Source organism: Populus alba, chromosome 1, assembly GCF_005239225.2.
Source record: "Populus alba chromosome 1, ASM523922v2, whole genome shotgun sequence".
Classification (NCBI taxonomy): Eukaryota; Viridiplantae; Streptophyta; class Magnoliopsida; order Malpighiales; family Salicaceae; genus Populus; species Populus alba.
Window position 1 is genome coordinate 8,707,905 of NC_133284.1, and position 15,346 is coordinate 8,723,250.

The 15,346-nt window shown below is 35.6% G+C and overlaps 2 protein-coding genes across 8 annotated transcripts; both read left to right on the plus strand.

The window, feature by feature from the left end:
- Positions 1–1,307: 1,307 nt before the first annotated feature.
- LOC118033831 (protein SPA1-RELATED 2) lies at positions 1,308–9,244 on the plus strand. 4 transcript variants are annotated; one of them, XM_035038954.2, is made up of 8 exons: positions 1,308–1,626; positions 2,612–4,144; positions 4,724–4,881; positions 5,927–6,764; positions 7,285–7,431; positions 7,673–7,990; positions 8,093–8,152; positions 8,344–9,244. In XM_035038954.2, the coding sequence occupies exons 2-8, from the start codon at positions 2,648–2,650 to the stop codon at positions 8,533–8,535; spliced, it is 3,210 nt and encodes a 1,069-aa protein (XP_034894845.1). In that variant the 5' UTR covers positions 1,308–1,626; positions 2,612–2,647; the 3' UTR covers positions 8,536–9,244. The 4 variants fall into 4 exon arrangements, with proteins under 4 accessions (XP_034894845.1, XP_034894844.1, XP_073260036.1 ...); XM_035038953.2 differs by having other exon boundaries at positions 1,308–1,594; XM_073403935.1 differs by having other exon boundaries at positions 1,308–1,579.
- Positions 9,245–10,268: 1,024 nt separating this feature from the next.
- LOC118033830 (CMP-sialic acid transporter 1) lies at positions 10,269–13,908 on the plus strand. 4 transcript variants are annotated; one of them, XR_004684931.2, is made up of 9 exons: positions 10,269–10,505; positions 11,012–11,095; positions 11,200–11,414; positions 11,543–11,621; positions 11,874–12,043; positions 12,303–12,489; positions 12,910–13,066; positions 13,163–13,240; positions 13,349–13,412. XR_004684931.2 is itself a non-coding variant. In XM_073410696.1 (9 exons), the coding sequence occupies exons 1-9, from the start codon at positions 10,455–10,457 to the stop codon at positions 13,490–13,492; spliced, it is 927 nt and encodes a 308-aa protein (XP_073266797.1). In that variant the 5' UTR covers positions 10,300–10,454; the 3' UTR covers positions 13,493–13,908. The 4 variants fall into 4 exon arrangements, 3 of the variants coding, with proteins under 3 accessions (XP_073266797.1, XP_034894843.1, XP_034894842.1); XM_073410696.1 differs by lacking the exon at positions 12,910–13,066 and having other exon boundaries at positions 10,300–10,505; positions 11,200–11,289; positions 11,371–11,414; positions 13,349–13,908; XM_035038952.2 differs by lacking the exon at positions 12,910–13,066 and having other exon boundaries at positions 10,300–10,505; positions 11,200–11,277; positions 11,371–11,414; positions 13,349–13,908.
- The last annotated feature ends 1,438 nt before the right edge of the window (positions 13,909–15,346 follow it).

Here is a 15,346-nt window from a genome sequence, read left to right on the forward strand (position 1 = left end):
TAAATATCGTTTGAAAGGAAATAGCTGAAAATTTTAATGATACGGTGGTACGTCAACATCTTGCATTGAAGACATGACAGGGTATTAAATACTTGACAACAGGATTTGACCCAGGCTTAGATGTAACTAAGGATGATCAGAGGTTATTACCAAAGAAGAAGCTCCTCACTTTGATGTTGATGTTGATGTTGCTGCTGTTGGACCTTACCAGCGCTGTAGACCACTATGCCCAAATTGACATGACCTCACACTCGCTCTACTCCCCTTGTCGCAACCATTGAGGTCTTTAGTGAATTAGCAAGTTGCCTCAAAGAAAAATCTCACTAGTGTTACGAGAATTAGACTTGGATTAATTTTTTTTTTAAATGTAAAAAAGATATTTAAATTATAGAATTTTTATATAATTTTATTAAATTACTTTGAAGTTTTTTATCCAATACTTTACATGATTTAAATTTTAAATTAAATCGTATAAAAATTATCTCAACAAGATTCGATTATCCTAACATATCAAAAGATAATTGAGATGACAAATAAATAATATAATTTAACTTAAAAAATTAAAATAATATTTTTTAAAAATATATATTGAAATAACGAAATATTAGATCGATTTAAATTTTATGGCTTACCTTGCTTTACTTAAGTCGTGGGTCTGCAACCCTGTTATAGACTCTATTGGATCCAATAAAATTGTAAAGTATTTTTTATTTAATTATATAATAATAAAAATAAACATTCATAAAATTAAATACTAGTCAAATATCAAAATATTTTTTTTTTCAGACTACAATAACCTCATAAAAAGCAATATAAAACGAATATTGAATCATAACTCTCAATCAAATCAAGTTAACCCATAAAACCTGCGAGATATATCATGTACTGTTAATAAAAATCAAATAAAAATAAATAATAAAATTTAATTTTCAATCAAATCAAGTTAATTTGTCAAATTTTTTATTCAGGTGATAAGCTTAATAACTTTATATTTTTTTGAAGTTTTTTTATTTAACTAAATAAAAAAAACAAAAAGTGTATAAAATAAAATATTAATTAAATACTAAATGTTGTTTTTTTAGATAAGTTTAAAAAATAGCAATGATTTGAATATTGAACCACCAACGCCCTATCGGATAGACAGTGATCAAAAGCAAAAAGCTAGCCAAGAGGTCCATGAATGGCGTTCTTGTAAAAATACAACAATGTATGATGCTAATTTCAAAGAGCTAGAATTATTAATTAAATAACTCCAGAAGAAAAATAACTGGCCACCCTTTCTCCAGACCATTTGAACCTTCCTTTCATAGATCTACATGCAGAAAAAATAAAATAAATAAAAACATACATAAAACATAATTATTAAATTAACATCTAATAAAACACACCCAAAAAAATATCTTAAAAAAATAATAAAAAAATATATAGTCTTAATTTTTATAAACCAGTACAGTATATCCAAAAATTGAAGCTGCAAAATTAGAGGCAGAGAGAGATATCTCATCTCCATTACAGGCAAAGCAAGAGTCTCTTCTATTACTCCTATCACTAATTACGTTCTTCTAGGGTTTTTTTCAAGGTCTAAAAATTTCAGGTTTGCCCTTCAAGTTCATTACCTGAAAGAATGTTAGTGCCCTATTTCAATAAGTTTTTTTTTTTTTTTTTTTAATGCATTTGGTTATCCTTTTCATTTTAGTATCTGCTTGGTTGCTAAGAAATCAAGAGATATCAAAGATAACATTTTGTTGTGTTTTTTTTTTTTTTTTTGTGGATAAGCAGTTATTTGGTTAAAATTTGTTCGTTTATTGCTTTCTCTGATTCTTAGTTTCCGAACAAGTTTTTCTTGGATTTTCATTTTGTTAAAGTGGAGAACTTTTAACATTTTGTTGTGGTTTTTTTTTTTTTTTTGTGTTGTGGAGAAGCAGTTATTGGTTAAATTTGTTCGTTTGTTGCTTTCTCCGATTATTAGTTTCCAAGCAAGTTTTGTTAGGATTTTCATTTTGTTAAAGTGGAGAACTTTAAGGATTCTGGGTTGTGTTAGAATTTGGAAATTTTAATTATTTGAAAAAAGTTTTTTGATTTTTCAGTTTTGGTGAGGAAGTGAAGTTTATAACTAAGTTTTGTGGAGAAGGGATTGTTTGGTTAAGTTTGTCCCATTTCTTGCATTTACTGATTCTTAGCTTTGAAATAGAGATTTGCTAGGCTTTCATTTGTTTAACTTGCGAACTTTTTGGATTCTGGGTTGGTGTTAGAATTTGGTAATTATTTTAGAAATTTGTTTCAATTCTGGCATATAGAATTTCAGCTTCCAGATAGAGAGCTTTGCTAGCCTTTTATTTTGTTGAAGTCTTCAACTTTTTGAATTATGGGTTGGTGTTGATTATTTTATGGAAGCATTTCTTGATTTTTTATTTTAGTGAGGAAGTGAAGATTATAGCTGAAGTTTTTGTGGGTTTGAAATTATTTAGTGATTTATGCTCAAAGCTGTGAAATTTAAGTGTAGTAAATGAATGCCATTTCTTTTTATCTTGTTTTTAGCTTAAGTAAGATCGATGATAGGCATGTGGTTATTGAATGTTTGACTGAAAACAAGTCCTGTTTACATTGCTAGATGGATGCAAGATAGAGTAGTCTGTTTTTGGATGATATGGACGAAGGATTGGGTGATGAAGTGGCTTCAATGGACGTGGTGGAGCAGGCCCATCTCCGAGGTAAAGAGAGCGAGCATTCCGTGAAACCACCTGAAAGCTCCAACTTGTTGGAATCTCGTGAAATGGATGTAGCTGGTGTGGATGATTATCGTGAGAGCTCCTTTCATGTACTTGCTGATATGTTGGAGGGTAAGAATGAAAATAGGAGTGCAAGCCCTATGGATGCATCTGAGCAGCCATGCTCTAGCCCTCGCTCTATAGATGATGCTGGGAACATGAATGAAGAATTAATGGTGAGAAATTTTGATGGTTCAAATTTAGCCATTGTTGGTACACCGAACAATAGGGAAAGGATGCAAACTAGGCAGAATCAGTGGCCGCATCTTTATCAAATTGGAGGGGGATCCATGACTGGGATTTCTCGTAGTAATATCTTGTATAAGGACAGTGGTCAAGCAATGCTAGATGTGCGGCACCCATCTTCATCTGACATTTTGGCTCAAAAAAACTTGAGCAATGAAAGAAATGAAGTCTCAGAACAATTGACACATCCTGACTTTAATGGGTTGTCAGGCAATATGAGCTCGCATGCTAGTATCCGGACAAAGATTCTATCGAAATCAGGATTCTCAGAATTTTTTGTCAAAAACACCTTGAAAGGTAAGGGGATTGTTTATAGAGGGCCTCCACAAGATAGCTTCAAACTTCAACCAAGATACCAGAACAATGAAAGGGCTGTTGGTGGACCTTTGGCAGCTTCTGATACCCCTTTGAACTTGAGTGCTAAAACTGCAATGATGCCTTCTTCGCTTGGGATTGCTGGACTAAGGCCTGCTGGTTCTGATCATGATGGAGTGAGTTTGAGGGAATGGCTGAGTGCTGGACGGCACAAAGTGAATAAAGTTGAGTGCTTGCATATATTTAGACAGATTGTTGATCTGGTGGATTATTCTCATTCGCAAGGAGTTGCATTGCCTGACTTGCGACCATCTAGCTTTAAGTTGTTGCAATCTAATCAGGTTAAATACCTTGGTTCAGCTGCTCAGAGAGATTTGGTTGAAAGTGCCAAGGGTCGAAATGCACCCTACTCCGACAATCATGTGGTCAGGAGAAGGCCGTTGGAACAAGGAATGTTTTCTTCTGTTGCTGCATCTGTGAAGAAGCAGAAGTTCAGTGAGAGCATGAACTATACCAGTCGCTGGCCTCAGTTCTCTGCAAAATATGGCTTGAAACTTGAATCTACAAGTGACGGGGACATCGATGCTACTGTTTCACAAAATTCTCTAAATGAAGCTACTGAACATAACTGTAATGCAGAATACGGAATTCAGGCCAAGTCCAGCAGCCATCAGCCATCTAAAACAGGTCAACGCCAGTTGACATCTATTAGTGACCAGTTGGAAGAGAAATGGTATACAAGTCCTGAGGAGCTCAGTGAGGGGATCTGCAGGACTGCATCAAATATTTATGGTCTTGGTATTCTTCTATTTGAGGTGCGAAGATGTTATTTCTCATCTTGTTTATTGAGCACTCTCGCTCTGCTTCTATGATATTGTTTGTGCTTAATTATTTGATAAATGCTATTAATGAAACATCTTTTTCATTTGTCCGATGATTCTGATTGTTACTTTGGTTTACCATGGTGCATAATTTATCTCCATGTAAAAATGTTTTCAAAAACATTTTATTTCTTATAAATGCATGTTTTCATGAGTCTTGAAAGCTGGCACATCCTTTTGTGTGATAAAAAATTCATTTGTTTGTTGCTCTATCCCTTTTCCCAAATGCTACCTGTCCATAACAAATATAATTATTGGGGCTTTTTTAAGCATTGGTGATTCACAATCTGAGAAGATTTTTCTGCCATATGTAGTAGAAATTACAACCATGAAATTGCTGTCATTGTGCAAGTGTAGTAGCAGTAGTATTCTTTTGTTGGCTATATAAGCCTATCCCTTGCGTCCTGCTTATTTTTGTTTGTCATTCTCTCTATGTTTGTTTATTTTGTTTAGATTTATGTGTTTGGATAGAAATTTTCTTTTTTATATGATTAATTAGGTTGTTTCTTTCAGTTGCTTGGTCGTTTTGACTCTGACAGAGCACATGCAACAGCAATGTCAGACCTTGGTCACAGGATTCTTCCTCCACAACTTTTATCAGAAAATCCAAAGGAAGCTGGATTCTGCCTTTGGCTACTTCATCCTGAACCCTCATCACGCCCAACAACAAGGTAATGCAAGCTTGTTTTAAATTTGTAAAATCTTGAATTTTATTGGATATGAAGACCTTAAAAGCTTGACATTCCATTAATCAATAGTCTTGGCACTTAAACTATTAGAGGACTAAAAATAAATTGAGTTACAAGAGTTGTTAATTTGTGGCAAGATTTAAATCTGATCGTGAGACTTTACCTTGAACTCAATGTGATCCAAGCACTTTGGAAGTGTCAGTACCAAACTTCCCTTCTGTTTTGTTTCTTTTTCATTTAATTTTAATTCTTGTTCATTTCTTCATTAATAAAATATTTACATCCATGGAAAGCTAGCCTCTTGCCCCCAATAGAGGCTCGACACCGTGTTTTGTGCTTCTACAAGTGAGCAGAGGACTAGATCATCGAAGCTCCCATCTCACACCCTCTCACCAACATTAAATCTCCCTAAGCTTTGTCTGAACTCTCTCTCACTCTCGATCCATATTATGCATATGTAGTCTACCCTTGCATGTTGTTGGTGGTGTTAAAGCCATGAAATTTGAGTTCACATCTGACAAATTAAATGGGTTTTATGGACCTTAGTGAACTGTGGAGATTTTTGTTCAACCTGGTGAGTGAGAAAGAAATGAAAGGAAAGCTGGATGGTTGTGACTTGTGTCTGTCATGGTATTACTAATGGAAGTAGATGGAACAGGCACATTGAACCACTTATAATAGGTTGATATTAAAATTGCCCCTTTTTAAAGACTAAGGACTTTAACAAAGATTTTGGACAAAATATGGGATGAAATTGCACCTGCATCAGTTTGTGGGATACGTGGGGACATAAATGTAATAGATTTTTGCATTGGAGTGATCATCGATTTTCTCATAAGAAACGAATTTCAAGTATTTTATGCTTCTTCTTTTTCTTTCCCAAACTAGTGCATTAGTTGATTGTAAAACATTCTGGTTCTGTTACCGGGATGGGTGTCTGCTAACTCATGCAATAGTTCTGGTGCAAGTTGTTTAAATTCTAAACCTATGCCCTTGTGTGACATTCTATTTTGCTTGTATCTGGCAGGGAAATCCTACAATCTGAATTGATTAATGGATTGCAAGAGGTGTCTGCAGAAGAATTGTCATCCTCTGTTGACCAAGATGATGCCGAATCAGAACTTTTGTTGCATTTCCTTGTTTCATTGAAGGAGCAGAAGCAGAAGGACGCTGCTAAGTTAGTGGAAGATGTTAGATGCTTGGATACTGATATTGAAGAGGCTTGTAGGAGAAACTGCTCAAAGAAACACTTGCACCATTCTTGCTTAGAGAATGACTTTATAAATGAAAGGCAACCAACCTCTGAGCATAAAGAACCTTCCAGGTTGGAGGCACTTTCTCTAGTATCTCCTGATTTTCAGACAAACAAAATGAGGTTGATGAGCAATATCAGCCAGCTTGAAAGTGCTTATTTCTCCATGAGATCCAAAGTCCAGCTTGCTGAGACTGATGCTGCCACTCGCCAAGATAAGGACTTACTGAGAAATCATAAGAACTGGGATTTAGCACAAGAGGATGAAGAAACACAGAATACCACTGATTGCCTTGGATCCTTTTTTGATGGTTTGTGCAAGTATGCTCGTTATAGTAAGTTTGAAGTACGTGGGCTACTAAGAACCGGGGACTTCAATAATTCTGCAAATGTTATTTGTTCATTGAGTTTTGACCGCGACGCAGACTATTTTGCTGCTGCTGGAGTATCGAAAAAAATAAAGATATTTGAGTTTAATTCACTCTTTAATGACTCTGTTGATATTCATTATCCAGTCATTGAAATGTCAAATGAGTCGAAGCTCAGCTGCATTTGCTGGAACAGCTACATCAAGAGCTACCTGGCTTCAACTGGCTATGATGGTGCTGTTAAGGTGTGTATATCTTGCATGCTAGATTCTTTACTGTTGAAGAAATACCTTTATGTGAGTATCAGTAGGTTGACCTGATGCGGGACAACCTTGTCATATCCGTGGCTTGGATATGGAGTTTTCTGCTCCAGCTTCTGAATTTCTTGTGGGTTATAAGGGATTCCAGTGTCATATTCTTTAGTTTTCTTACTGCAGCTTTCATCTTGTCCCCTGCAATCATCTTTGATCCTTCTTTTATAAAAAAAATAAGCCCTAAATATCCTCACTTCCGAAATTTTCAAATGTCAGCTTAAAAAAGGAACATATTGTTGCTAATCTATAAGTTTACATTTGTATTTGTTGAGGTTTCTCAACTTCTTGAATCGTATTGGTTATCCTTCTCTTACACACTGTAATTACTATCTTCATGTGTGCTCAAATTTCTCTGCTTATTTTTATTTTCTACTGTACATTTTAGATCTTGTGGTTGTATTCTTAAATTCCCCACGTTGCTCTTTACCTGATTTGCTTTGATGAATTCCAGCTATGGGATGTGAATACTGGTCAAGTGGTTTTTCAATATAACGAGCATGAAAAGAGAGCTTGGTCTGTGGACTTTTCTCAAGTATATCCAACAAAATTAGCCAGTGGAAGTGATGATTGTTCTGTGAAGCTGTGGAGCATTAATGAGGTATGTTCTCCCCATCTCTTTTTTACTTTGTAATAGTTTGGGATTCCTAAAACCAGAGTTGGAAGAATGTTCCACTATTTAATGAAGGCCATTTGAGTTAAAATGTGATAGTGCTGCTTGGTGTTTCTTTAACTTTATATGTTTATTCTTCTTTCTTGCAGCTCTAGCTATTGCTCAAAAAATTGAAATTCTTTCTGTAATTTGCTTAATAAAAGCTTATGCAGTTCAAACCTTTTTGCAGAAAAAAAGTACAAGCACAATCAGGAACATTGCAAATGTCTGCTGCGTGCAGTTCTCTTCTCACTCTACTCATTTGCTGGCCATTGGGTCTGCAGATTACAGAACCTATTGCTATGATCTTCGGAATGTTAGAGCCCCCTGGTGTGTATTGGCTGGCCATGACAAAGCTGTGAGCTATGTTAAATTCTTGGACTCTGAAACTCTGGTTACTGCATCAACTGACAATACGTTAAAGATTTGGGATCTCAATAAAACCAGCTCCAGTGGTTTATCCCCTAGTGCTTGCAGCTTGACCCTTGGTGGACACACTAACGAGAAGGTCAGTGCTTGTGTTTAAGGAGCTAGCCAGTTTGTTCTTGCTCTGCTTTTATTTTATTTTATTTTAATCATTTCCTCTTATGGGTATCTCCTGCTCCTGCAGAACTTTGTGGGTCTATCTGTTGCCAATGGTTACATAGCATGTGGATCAGAAACAAACGAGGTATGGCTTCAGTTTTTTTTTTTGGCAGAATGATTTGCTTGATAATAAGTGAGGATGAGAATTCATCACTGAAAGGGGGTAAAAAATGAAAGAGAAGAACAAGAGTTCCCAGCTTTCATACGCCACCTCTACCATTTTTGCCAAAGTACATCCACTCTTTAACTTACTGAAGTGATGTTGTCTCCTTTCAGGTTTATGCTTACCATAGATCTCTACCTATGCCAATCACTTCTCACAAGTTTGGTTCAATTGATCCTATTTCTGGTAAGGAAACAGATTGTGACAACGGGCAGTTTGTTTCAAGTGTATGCTGGAGAGGGAAATCAGACATGGTTGTTGCGGCTAATTCAAGTGGGTGTATAAAAGCATTGCAAATGCTATGAAGCAAAATAGTCAATCTGAGATCAATTGGAAACCACATTCGTTTGGCTTCCTTATTGCATGGGGACCCAGAGCCTTTTCTTTTTCCGGACAGCAACTGAAACTGCAAATTTGCTTGGCAATATCCTCCACGAATGTCATCTGCTCAGCTTGCTCAGTGATACAAGGGTTTCAGTTGGCTGAACTACTGACTTCACTTAGGGAAAGCAAATTCTGGTTCCAGATCTCCAGATAAGAAAGATCAGATACCGGATCTGAGATGTTTGCCGGTGGAAGCACCAGAATATCATATTGTTTAAGAGGGTACACTGCTTGTAAATATAAAACAAAAATGATTGAGATCAATGTGGTGTCAAGATGTGCTGGATTGAAATAAAACTCTCCAAGGAAGCATCGGGCATCGTGATGCAACAAGTTACGTTGGTCATAATAAGGGCTTCTGACCAATTCCGGCATTTGTGAATTGGCAGGCAGCCCTTCAAAGTTTTGGCTAGGACCTGCATTATGCACACTTGAGTTTTCAAGTTCTATTTAATAGTGGGGCCTATTTGATGCCAAGTGGACATCTACACCAATTCCATCTAATTCCTTGCTGAGTTGTATCTACGGATTGAATCTTGCAAATATAAAAGCTAGCTCATGTAAATTTTATAGAAAAAGGAACGGTGTATATGATAATATCGTTTTGAAAAGATTGTTTTGGTTGCCACAGTCTTCGTTTCTGGCCCTTCTGGTAGCTTGATGAAGTAGTTCAATGGCACTGTTTATAAGAAAAACAGCTGATTTCGCAGCAGGAAAGAAAATGGTATCATACTGCTTTTTGGAGTTTGACATGAAACATAGCATAAACTAGTTGCATGATGATACGGGTTAATTTTTTTTTGTATAAAAAAGTTAAGATTTAAAAGTGTTGGTGTTTTTGTAAAATTATATTAAAAAATCTTGAATTTAGCTGTAACGCCTGACCCAAAAGTAATATTTATAATATTAATAATAACATTAAACTTGATCCAAGTTTAAGTATGATTATTAAACTTGGATGTAGGTCTGACTGCAAGATTATGTTATAAAAGTGTGATAATTAAATAAATTAATTAAAAAAAACCAATATAAAGAAAAAAACTAATAAAGAAAAAAAATTTAAATTAATTGGGTTAACGCGTCAAACCTTAGATTTATGTAGTGGAAGTTTGATAATTAAATAGAAAAAAAAATTGACAGGTTAATTCAGAATTAACTGGGTTAACCTGTCAAACTAGGTTAACCCATCAAGTCTGGGGTACGTGTTATGAAAGTCTAATAATTAAATAGAAAGAAATTTAACATCAACAAACTAAACTAAATGAAAAAAATTGATTAAAAATAAAAAAAAGTAAAAAAATAAAATTCCGAGTTAACTCGTTAAATTAGGTTAAACTGTCAAACTCAAGATCCATATCATGAAAGTCTAATAACTAAATAAAAAATATTCACATTAATAAACTAAATTAAAAAAAATTCATTAAAAGAAAAAAACACAAAGAAAAAAAAGAAGATAAAAGTTTCACTGTGACATGAAAAAACTACATTACTTTACTTTCTTCACACCTTTTAAAGTATTGTTAATACATAGTAGGATGGGCCATGAAGCCCGTCCATTTAAAAAATAACTGTTAATACTCTCCCAAGCAGAAACAGCCGCACAATAGTCGGCCCACTCAAGATCGTGTGCTAGGAACTACGGCTCAAGCTTGGTTTAGAAGTTTCTTTAATTTGTAGACCAAATCGAACTTCTTATCCTGTAATACTTATGGACGTAATTGTAATTATAAGCTAATTTACAGACTAAACTCAAATATTAGTATCCAAAAACAAATACTAGTAGTAGGGAAAGAAGAGAAAGCAAGAGTAGCAGAGTGCGTGGAAATCGAGGAAGACGAGGATGCAGTGGTACTTAGTCGCCTTACTTCTCACATTTCTCACCAGCTCTCAGGTCTCTCTCTCTCTCTCTTCCAAATCCCTATCAAATCTAGAGATCAATCAAATTTTTCATTTGCTCTAAAGTTTTGAATGTATAGCTTTTGATTTCATGATTATGAAAATGTGGAAGTACCAGAAATGTGTTTGTGTGTGAGAGAGAGAGATTAAGCATTTTGGATTGTGTGATTCGAGGCGTAATTAAGAATTTATTATAAGAAAGGCGAGATAGATTAGGCGTTTGGGTTTTGAGGCGTGAATAAAAAGTTCAAGGAAAATGAGAGTTGAGATACGAAAATAATAGCAAAATGGGAGGTATTTAAAAAGCAATGCAGAAACTTGAGATCGATTGAATAAGATGCTTTGGGTGAATTGGTTTCGTATCCGAGGAAGTTTTGTAGCTTCGAAACACTGTCAGATTTTTATGCTTTAGGCGTATTCGAAGATTTTTATTTTTTATTTTTTTTTACGCCGAAACAGATAAATTAAATTAACCTATCCTCCTCCTTTATTTACTGGCAGGGCATTTTGACTACTCTATCTCAAAGTAATGGAAAGTATTTGTACGACTATGCCACTGTACCCTTTCTTGCTGAAGTTTTCAAGGTATTCTTAGCTCTTGAGTGGACAGACCACTTAACATAGCAATGGCGGTTTTTTCCATATGTAATTTGGCTTTCTTTTTAATTTTGTGTTTATTTGAACAACAGCTGGTGCTTTCTAGTTTACTTTTTTGGAGAGAGTGCCAGATATCACCGTCTACAAGGATGACTACAGAATGGAAGAGTGTGCGCTTATACGTTGTTCCTTCAATCATTTATCTAATTCATAACAATGTTCAGTTTGCTACTTTGACTTATTTGGATACATCCACTTACCAGATAATGGGTAATTTGAAGATAGTTACCACTGGCATATTATTCAGGTGCCTATTTTATACTGTTCTTTTTTATCTTTCGCTTTCTCGGTTGGATATCTTTTGGAATGAATTTAGCCTTGTTTCAGCTAATTAATTGATGATTTTCTTTGCCTTCTCTATGATTCATTCTTTAGGCTGTTCCTGAGGAGGAGACTGTCTAATCTGCAGTGGATGGCAATTATTCTATTAGCTGTTGGAACAACCACAAGTCAGGTAGGTGGGTATTTGAATTGTTAGCAATTTCTCCTCTTCATCTTCATGCTTTGTTTAGTTCTTTGGTTATTTAACTTATGCACTGCAAGTTTCTGTTCAGATTTTTATTTTACACCATAATCGTTGTCTTTGTTTTATTGCAGTTTTTTCATGATCCTAATTATTATCAACTTTCCCTTTTAATTTATTCATTAACATTTTATCTATAACCAAAAAAAAAAAAAATTAATGCTTTTCTTTTGTTTATTGTAGGTTAAAGGTTGTGGAGAAGCATCTTGTGATTCTCTATTTTCAGCTCCAATTCAAGGCTATATGTTGGGGGCAGTATCTGCTTGTCTATCAGCATTAGCAGGTGTCTACACAGAGTTTCTGATGAAGAAGAACAACGATAGCTTGTATTGGCAAAACGTTCAATTATATACGTAGGTATCTTTTCTCCAATCAATGACTTTTCCCTTTTCAAGATGCTTTTTTAGTAACTTTGCCTGTAAATAGTCATGGTAGCAAACTTGACCTGGATATCTTCTTCCAGGCTCTTAGGCCTATCTCACACTCCCTTATATATTCCTGACCCTGCTCTATTTACATACTGTTTGTGATAGAGAATATGGAGTCATTGGTTGGCAAAATACATTATTACGTTAATTATAGTAATGATTTAGGTATTTCCTTCCACTTCAGATTTGGCTCAATATTCAACATGGCTCGGCTTGTCCTGGATGATTACAGAGGTGGATATGAGAACGGATCTTGGTGGCAACGCCTTTTCAATGGCTACAGTATTACAACTTGGATGGTTGTTTTGAATCTTGGATCCACTGGCTTGTTGGTTTCATGGTTGATGAAGTATGCTGACAATATCGTGAAGGTAAATTCTCTTTTTATGGCTTCCTCATCATATATCTTTCAGAGGATGCACACAAACATGACAATATCCATCGGTGCTTTTGTGTCTCATAGATGCAGATATGAGAATTCAATTGACTTAACTATGAAAAGATTTATAGAAATCAGAATGCTCCCTTGATTTTTCATTTTCATACTTCAGTATCGCTCTATAATATATCCCCTTCTTTTCAAGCTAGATAGGGCAGGGGAGGACTCAGACCCAGGATCTCGATGGATCCCAGCAGGGGTGCTTGCCACTAAGCTACCCTTATGTGTCATAATTCTATAATACTTGTTTGTTCACGAATCTGCCTGAAACCATGATGGAAAGGGGCTTTATGAGAACTTTATTTTTCAGCTTTACATGCAACTAAACAAGCCATTTCCTTGTTATATACAGGATGCTCCAGCTTTATTCATTGTATTTCCATTTACACCTCAAAGTTTGCTATAGTCTTGCTCATAAGACTGCTGATAAAATACAAGGTTCTATAATTCATGGGCGTTGGAATACACAACAGGAGTTTCCTTAGGGGACACACCAAGTGTTATAGGATGTATGGAAGTCTCAAATGTCCTTTTACTTGTAATTTCGGTCCTTTAGGCTCAAATGCCTTTATTACAATATCTTGTTCTGTGCCTCCCTGTTTCAGGTGTATGCTACATCAATGGCAATGCTGCTAACAATGGTTTGGTCTGTGTACCTCTTTAGCTTCAAGCCTACTTTGCAGGTATTCATGCACTCACTGGTCTTCAAATAATAGAATCCTTTCTGCACATACGCTGGTTGATTTTGATACCATCAATAAACTTGTTTCATTTTCCGTGTCATGCTGCAGCTTTTCTTGGGTATTATCATCTGTATGATGTCACTGCACATGTATTTTGCCCCACCAAACATGCTTTTGGATTTGCCTCCACAAGTCCGAGCTGCTCCCGAGAGCCTGAAAGAGGTAACGTTTGAACGAAGAGCAGATTCCTGATCTTTCTTGCACATCTGGAAACGATTAGCCTCTGCCAATTTCTTATTGAAAGTGGCATTAAAGCAATGGTTTCTGCACAGCACGCATGAAGAGTCCTAATATCGTTGAATCAGAACCAATTCTACAAACAACTGGATTCTTCTCCACTATTAGCAAATGCTATATAAGCCATCTATTGAGATTTTGGCTCTAGTTTCGAAAGAAAACGGTTCACCTGCTTATCCACACAGTCAATTTAGTCTATCAGCTGAATATGCACAACGTTCCAAGTAGAATTATGAGCCATCCTCAGTGATGAGATTCTTGTAATGTAGTTCCTCTCATGTCCATTTTTCAACTGATCGCTATCATGTACACGTTTAATTGTACTCTCCGATGCAATCAAGGAATGAGATATTTGTCGGCTCTTTTGTTCAGATTTTCCACTGCAAATTCATGAAATTACTTTGGGTTGGATGAACGTTGAGCCTTCTAGTTTCTGATCTTGACAGCATATATTCGAGATTCCGAGTCCGATGACAAGAATTGAGCAGAAGAATAAAGAAGGGTAGCCTAAAGAGCTTGCAATCAATTCCTTCAATTCAAACTCAGGCCAGTCTGTTCAATCAAGTACGCCTGGCGAAGAAAGGACGACTCATCAGCAAGAGAGTCGGAACAAAGACTAGCATAAGCAAGGCACAATCGAATCTGCTCATTTCGACGTGAAAATGAGAATCTTTGTATTGTACAAAGGAGTCTCGCATGGAGAAATACTTCGGACACTTAACATGCAGGTGACAAGGTCGAGTTAAGCGGCATTGGGTTGCAATCAATGGTAGGCATGTTTTGAGATGGGCTGTTTTTTCAAGCCCTTGAGTTGAAAGACACTTGAAGGTGACATGGTTGCTGAATGACACTTGAAGAGTGGCATACATTATGGTTCCAGGAGAAAATCGTGAAATATTATAGAATTTCAAATATGAGGAATCCAAATAATGTAAAAGGTATCAACATAAAAGCTTGGATGATTTGTTGTTCTCCTAGGTGATGTAAAATAATGGCCTGCTGAAGTTATAAAAACTCGAAAGAAGGGTGGATATAGATATATATAGACACACCAAATGTGATGATGAGTTCCTTGGTTGATGTAAGCAGCAGGGCCAGGTGTCTAGACATTTTGGAGCATTTAATAATAAGGTTTATCAAAACCTTTTTACCTGTAGATTTAAGAATATTGCTGACATAAAAGCAGACCCCATTGATTCCTCTAAATTGTTGAAAAACTGTCAATCCTGCTCCCATCTCGTCAAAAAGGTAAAAAGATCGAATAAAATGTATTAGCTGACCATCAGAGTTCATGGAGAATAAATTCTTTCTTGTGAGGCCAGCTGGAAAATAAAGAAAATATAGGATTGAAAGGTTCCCAACAATGACTTGGAGCAGGTACTTGTTATTTCAAACAAATCCAGGAGTCTGAATTTTAGGTGTTTCTATGCAGTCCTGCTGCTCATCCGAGGATGACAACATTGAATGGATAGGCTTGACAGACAATTCATATTCATATTCCTTGCCATACTCAATCAGAGCTTGGGGAGAGGGGCGTGCCAAATTCTTTTCTTTAATTGTAATGTGTGTGTATATATATTTTAATATGCTGATATTAAAAATAATTTTAAAAAAATAAAAAATATTATTATTTTAATATATTTCTGAATGAAAACTACTTTAAAAAATAATCTCTGCTACATTCTCAAACACTCCTTAACAACACCACATCAACAATCCAAAAAGATCTATTCACGATAAAAATTTAATAATTTAAATAAATTATTCTACCTTTTCAGTTGATAAAGTTTACTTTTTATGGTTTACTAT

Bases quoted from the DNA above. Each gene is read 5' to 3' on its own strand.
- LOC118033830 (XM_035038951.2), top strand. From the start codon at position 10,455: ATGCAGTGGTACTTAGTCGCCTTACTTCTCACATTTCTCACCAGCTCT. The intron at 11,096-11,199 runs GTATTCTTAGCT...TTTGAACAACAG, and splicing joins TTCTTGCTGAAGTTTTCAAG to CTGGTGCTTTCTAGTTTACT. The intron at 12,490-13,162 runs GTAAATTCTCTT...TCCCTGTTTCAG, and splicing joins ATGCTGACAATATCGTGAAG to GTGTATGCTACATCAATGGC.
- LOC118033831 (XM_035038954.2), top strand. From the start codon at position 2,648: ATGGACGAAGGATTGGGTGATGAAGTGGCTTCAATGGACGTGGTGGAG. The intron at 4,145-4,723 runs GTGCGAAGATGT...TGTTTCTTTCAG, and splicing joins TTGGTATTCTTCTATTTGAG to TTGCTTGGTCGTTTTGACTC. The intron at 8,153-8,343 runs GTATGGCTTCAG...GTCTCCTTTCAG, and splicing joins GTGGATCAGAAACAAACGAG to GTTTATGCTTACCATAGATC.